Source organism: Limulus polyphemus, unplaced genomic scaffold, assembly GCF_000517525.1.
Source record: "Limulus polyphemus unplaced genomic scaffold, Limulus_polyphemus-2.1.2 Scaffold145, whole genome shotgun sequence".
Taxonomy (NCBI): Eukaryota; Metazoa; Arthropoda; class Merostomata; order Xiphosura; family Limulidae; genus Limulus; species Limulus polyphemus.
This window is the reverse complement of record NW_013665755.1, coordinates 696,897-704,018: the sequence shown is the minus strand read 5'-3', so window position 1 is coordinate 704,018 and position 7,122 is coordinate 696,897. Positions and strand designations below refer to the sequence as shown.

The following is a 7,122-nucleotide window of genomic DNA, read 5'->3' as shown; positions in this document are numbered from 1 at the left end:
ATATATTGATGTACTTTGTATGATGATGTAAGCTATTCTTTGTCAGGTAGTCGGCATATTTTTACAGTTGGAGCACGATATTTTTTTGAGAATAATCAATGTGATGTAACATCGCAATAATACTGTTAGTGACTATAAGCACAGGGCCATAACTGGACTGATACGAACGTTCGGAACAAAGCGTGTATAATAGAAATTCAATGACACAATGCGTTATACCCTGTCAGTCTAAAAATCTCTAATAATGTGTGTTAACATCTCTTTGACAATGTCCTAGAGTGATCGGAGTATATTTGAAGTTGTATTATACAATCTTCTTATTGGAAATCTCCATTACGGGAGTAAAGAGTGAAATACTTAAAATTATTCAAATTAACAAGAAAATGTTATTATACATAGCGTATTTGAATATGAGGTGAATTTTTGAATATAGTTTATATAAGTATAATATATTTGTGTGAATATAAAAATATCAGGATATATACGAGCTGTCTTTAAAAGGATAAAAATAAAAATAGATTTATGTAAATTATAAGTAACGCTAAATAAAATACAAACCGTATAACGTCCATGGTGCCAAAGCATCGCACATTGTAACCTAGTATGTGTGGAGAAACGTACCAAAAATATTAGGTTTAATTATTAAATGGATAAATGTAAACTTTAGCTGAAAAAGGTTTTTAATGACACCTCGACGACCCTTTATCCTCGACTAATAAGATATAATATTGATGAAAAGCCCGCGTCTGCTGAAGCCAACAGTAAAGTGGACTTGACCACTTGCTGAGATCCTCTGTTTTGCTAGTACATTGTTAAAAATGTAAACAATCTTCCTATACATACTTCCTTGTTTTTATAATTTGTTTTGAAGTCCATTTAAGCGTGTTTAGAATTTCATTCAGACTGTAGTATTTCATTTCTATCAGCTACTTGATAAAATCGCTTAAGGTTAAGCACCTACTGTATATTAAATAGTTAGTCCCAAGCGTGTTTCTTCCTCACCAAAGAGTGTTCTCAAAAACCTCAATAGTAACCATACAAAAATACAAAGACGTGTCTGTATTAGCTACATTGAATACAAAATACGGAAAATATTAAGAGTAAAACAGACATTCATACATATACACTTTTGTTTTATCTCTTGAGTTTAAATATCGAAACTTGTTCAATATCAGACTACTAGATTCATATACGTATACTTACAATTGTATATTTCACCATATATATATGTATATATATACATCAAAGAAAACATGGCACATTTATCAAAACTAAACAATTCAAAATCACCTACTGTAGCAGTTTACCCCTTCTTAACAATTTTGGGTAAGTTATTTAAGTACTCAACCATGTAGTTTCTTCTTTTTTTTATTACTGAATTAATGTATAAGCATGATTATTTTTCGATAACATTAACAACTATTTCAAAAACAAAACGCTTGTTCTCATTCAAAGTACACAGAGAGAGACTGGATAATCTTTAGTTATTTTTCCTGCGTAAAAAAGATTAGTTACACATGATAAAGCTCTAAGTAAGTTCTTCCTTTAGTTAAAGTTAAAGACATATTAAGCTCTACTGAATGGCATTCTCTATCATTAATCTCTCTAAATTGATCGTAACTGATGCTGCTTTTAACCGGAGTCTTAAGTTGATCAAATAGTTTTCTCATTCAATGCGAACTGTTATTTTTCGTATCATGACAACAAGTACATACTGACATATACGATTTTAGACGACATCTATCCTAGCTCTTGAAAGCAAGCATTTATTGAACCAGGCAGATCGAGATTACTATTGTTTACATTCTTCCTTTGAGGTCAAACAAAAAGAGGAAAAATACGAGTAACCCTTTAATAAACACTAATTTTTTTCCTCGGTCTATTTTGATTACAATTATCTTCTTCACCAATATCCAAAATCAGTTATGTTATTTAAGCAACAGCCTATTAAAGTGTTTTAAAAAGTGCTGTGTTTAGTACACGATTTTTATTAAATAAATGATTTGAAAACTTTCAAATCATTGTCAAACTTTATTTTAAAGTATACTTTGATGATATAAGAAGTGGTGGCTGGCTTTTCAATATTCTCAAAACCAATCATATTTTGCAGCTACAGCGTGGAGTTTTCAGACAGCTGAGTACGCACAGTGATTCAGCATTCCATCTTGTTTGGTCAAGCATATGGTATGCTTTCCGCTTTTTAATGGAATGGATTGTTCTTCGCTTTCCTTTTCAGTGGCTTGTTTGTCTCTAGACACATAATACCAATTCCGGTGAAGAAAGGGAAAATATTTCATGCATCTTTGATTTTTTCTTTTTTCATTGCCATTTATTGTGTCGTTACTGCGTGCAGCATTATTAATCCGCTTTAATGATGCTTGGTATCCAAGACTACGTTGGGCCTGTCGAGAATTTTCTCGACTGCAGCGACCTCCGGTATTACAGTTAATTCCTTCTTGAATGCTATTCGTACCCCGTGTAGATCTGCGTGCGCTAACGTTTCTGGAGACGCTAGGACTGTCGTCAACATTGGTGTAGCTGGTAGTCTGAAAGTCCAAATGGAGCCGGACTAGCTTGGTCTTAAGACAGGGACAAAATATCTGCAAAAAAGTTCGCCGATATTTCTGGCTGAGAAGACAATATAAGACAAAGTTCCCAGCGGCATTAATAGCCATTAAAAAGTTAAAGATGTTGCCTAGGCCAAGAGTGATAGCGTTTTGAGGGTGAAATGTGGTATACACCAGAAGAACAGCAGTTGGTAGCTGACAGATCATGAATAAGATCACAACAGCAATCAGCATGATAGTGATCTTGCTCTCCTGCCTAGAAGAATTCCGATTATCTCTACGTCTGGTCATCGTATTGCGCTGGATTTTGGAAGCATGCACTGACTTGATTAAAAACGAGTTAAATATGGTCAGTAAGACAAGTGGTATGAAAACAAATAAAAATACGCATAACCAATAATATATATTTCTATAGAGAATGTTCATTCCAAAATCAGAGAAATCTGGCTGCACCGTAGTTTTGTTCGTCAGGGGATCTATTACCTCTATAACTGTCCATTCAAATGGGGTTGGTAAGGTCAAGCAGCAACAAATTAGAGCGACAATAATAACTACCTTTTTGGCTCGTGATTCAGTACAGTACACTTTCCCCTTGATTGGGTGACACACGGCGATGTACCTTTCTATTGTGAAGGTTACTGTAAGCCACACAGAAGTATTGCTACAAGCATCGGTCAACAATAAAGCATAGGGCCACAGTCGCCAATAGTTGATATGCTGGGGATCCGTCAAGCCTGGGTAGTGAGCAATAGACAGAATAAATATACATATTAAGTACAACATGTCGAAAACAGCTAATGCGGCCAAGTAATTATTAGTGGACGAGCGCATTTGCCGACGAGTCATAATTATGATAGTCACGAGGTTCCCAACAACACCGACAAAAGAGATGATAGGTACTAGCACTCGCTGGATCCAAAACCGACTGAGGTCTCGAAATCGCAAGTACATAGATTCAGAGTCTCCCATTTTAGTTTCAGTTTCGTTCTCAAACAACAAAACTGTTTCTTCGGTCGGCCACAAGAAAAACCCACAATCTCCAGGAGATGTGAATGACAAATCTGATGCAGTGGTCGTAAAGTTACAGTGCAAAGTATCATATGCATCATATAGCACTCCAGGTCCAGCCATCTTGAAAGTGTGTAACGAAGACAAGAATTTTATAAATCGAAAGTTAATCTAGGTCTGGGTTTCTTGCATCAAGTAAAATGAACCTAGAACGAAAGACAAAAATAAGAATATATAAAACACATAAAATATATATGATTTATATATTCATAAAAATAAGGTATAAATAAAAAATAAAATACAAATCAACTGGCAATTTATTTTATGTAATTTCTAACTAAAAACGATTATGCATTGTTGAGAGTTTGGATCATTTTTACTGAGAAGGCCTGATAGATTGAATTACTGGATGTCCATAGAAGCAATTACATAAACGCTAACTTGAATAACCTTCTAGGATATAACCCTCAAAATACGGAGGGCAACTAGTGTATTCGTTTTTGTTTTGTTTTTCAAATAAAAGGCTTTTTTTATCTCATTCCATGCTACCTAGACTGCACACTGACAAACGTGCTGGATGGGACTCCAGAATTGAAGAAAGGAGATATGGTACTATGGCCGGTGCTGAATCCTCTAGTGTGTAAATCAATAAATTTCATATTATAGCTAATGTTACTTGATGTTACCGATGCCACTCTAATAATTATTTATGATTGTAAGAGTTAATCAAAATTTTCTAAACTGGCCAGACTTCGTGGAGCTTTATTAATATAACAGCCGAAAGCATGAATAAGAACAAGTATCTCACGCTGACCATCTAATCAACTACGAATTCTTATCCTATAAATCATGATATTATCATCACTTTCATCAGTTCAGTTCGATTGATTAGTTATCTTGGAATTAGAATAATGCTTTTTTATTTAATTTGTTCTTGTTGTTTTTGTAAAATATTGTTAATTCTTTCATTCATTATACTCAGTGATTTTGTTGTTATTGTTTCTGTTAAGCACATAGCTACACAAAGCAATATCTGTGCTATATGAACTAGATCATTGGTATTTTAAGTTCTCGATCTTATCGCTGAACCACAGGGGTTGGGGGGGGGGTAGTGATTTTGTGTATTTCTCACTTTTTGTTAGCTAATATATTTAGTTGTGTCAGTATCTAAATGATTAATAAAAATTAAAAATACAATGCTGGTTCTTGAAATTAATTCAGGGATTCTTATAGTTTTAGTTCCATATAAAACATGCTAAAAGATAAAATATTCATCTTACGTGTCTTCCATTATAACATATCAGAAAATCTTAAGAAAAAGTTTAATTTGTAATGTTTCCTTATATCATCTAAGCTTTAATCATCTGTTTGTTTGTTGGTAATTAAGCACAAAGCTACACAATGGGCTATCTGTGCTCTGCCCACCAGGGGTATCGAAACCCGGATTCTAGCGTTGTAAGTCCGCAGACATACCGCTTTGCCACTGGGGGTGGGAAGGCTTAATCATCTGTAACATTTTTGAAGAGTATTTTATCAATAAAGTTGTTGAATAATTATTGCATCCTTAAGACAAACATTAAAACTTTCTTAAAGCATATCTGAAGACAAACTCGTAATTTTATCATTTATAAGTCTTTAGGAAAAATAATTATGTTCAATTTCGAAGGGAAATCGTATTAACTTAGCTGCTCCCCAATGGCACAGCCGTATGTCCCCGAACTTATAACGCTAGAAACCGGTGGGCAGATACCCGTGGTGGGCAGAGCACAGAAAGCGCTTTTTGTAGCTTTGTGCTTAAAAACAAACAAACAATTAATTTAGCTTTTGTGAATATTTAGTACTTTTTTGATAAAATTGATAAAATTCATTCCAAATGAGTGTTCTATTGATGAGTAAAATATTCCATCGACAAGTAAGTAAAATCAGATTGTAAAAAGTTTAAAATAGAGTGACAAAGAATTTTCCTATATGTTTTGCTTTAAATAAAAATAAGATATTTTTAACCAAATACATTTTCGTTTATGTTTGAATTCACGTGTGAAAGTATTTCAGATGCTGACCAATATAAAGGAATGTTGTATGATCACAGTAAAGATATGTCATCACACGTTTATCTTACACTTTAGAGCGAACATTTCAGATTCTATTCTGCTTCAGAGGTACAAATTTACAACTCGACAATATATTGATGTGCAATGGATCAAGTTGTGCAACCGTCCATGGGAACAATCAGACCAGGATTAATATTCGTGAATTGACAAGAAAGATGTCAATGCATCACAAGTATATCTAGTGGGCACGAAGACTGTATAAATGACGAAAACGAGAAACGTACTTTCACTGAGTAATTGTATGTGACTCTTTCAGACAAGTTTGAATTTCAAATTAGCTGTATTGTAACTAGAAATACATTGTCAATTAAATTGATTTACTAAGTGTACTTCATCGAATGAATAAACAGTTCTAAAACATGTTGTAATTTTACTCTTTTTTTTATTCTTCCTAGTATACAAAAACACCGGAATATTTGAAACAATACACCTATATTAATGTCACAGTTGTACTTTAATGGTCGCAAAACACTCAAAATATGTAATGTCTTTTTGACATAAATGGGCTTATAAAAATTCTTTCATAACATTGCTTTTAGATACAGAGGTAATCTTTAAAATTAAGTTCTGCATGAAATGTAATAGACAAAAACACCGTTAATTTCTATGAATTACTAAGTTATTGGCAGCAGTTGATCTTACCCAAACTCTGCCATTATAATTTTATTATGAAACCCACTATATTGCTTTATGGTGATATTTACTGCTTTCGTAATCTCATGTTGAAAATATTTCATCTATCAGTTTATTTTATTTCTCTACTCCATAAAAACTTTTTCTATACTGGGAATCTTGGAGATTTTCTAGCTTTATGTTGATTTGGAGAATCGGTCAAGATCTCTGTTGAACAAAGACATTGTGTGACAGCCAAGAATCCCGATTCACTGAGATTAAAGCATCTAAGCTCTGTGTGTGTGTGTTTCTTTTGTTGCATTACGTAGAATTACATCATTGTTTTACTAAATGACATAGTCATGTTTCTTGATGAATTATTTATCACAGGAAGTTTTTGTTTCTCAGTAATCTTTTGACAGATAGATTTTTTTTTTGTAATTGTACAAATTTCTAGAATGTACTTGTAAGTTTTCGATTCCCTTAACAGTATCCCTTATATTATATAGATAAAACACAAAGAAAATTAGTCGAGTAAGGCATATACGAACACGTGCAATAAATGCACAATAGCTTTGTTTGGTTTTTTGTTAAGCACAAGCGCAATGGGTTATGTGTGCAGTGTCTACCACGGGTATCAATACACTGTTTTTAGCGTTCTGAGCCCTCAGATTTACAGCAGAGAAAATGAGGTCATATGCAGTAGATGGTAATATTTAAAAAAAAGATTTAACCTTCTTTAGGTTTGAAAAATATGTGTTTCTTTAACGTGGCGGCCCGGCATGGCCAGGTGGATAAGGCACTCGACTCGCAATCTGAGGGTC

General features: G+C 33.6%; 1 protein-coding gene across 1 annotated transcript in view; it reads right to left on the bottom strand.

The window, feature by feature from the left end:
- Nucleotides 1-1,255: 1,255 nt before the first annotated feature.
- The window catches only part of LOC106475292 (FMRFamide receptor-like), a 63,200-nt gene continuing 57,333 nt past the window's right edge, over nt 1,256-7,122 (bottom strand). The window contains exon 2 of the mRNA XM_013935987.2: nt 1,256-3,781. Within this exon, the coding sequence (XP_013791441.1) occupies nt 2,127-3,698 (1,572 nt within the window). The 5' untranslated portion in view covers nt 3,699-3,781 and the 3' untranslated portion in view covers nt 1,256-2,126. The remainder of the gene's footprint in view (nt 3,782-7,122) is intronic.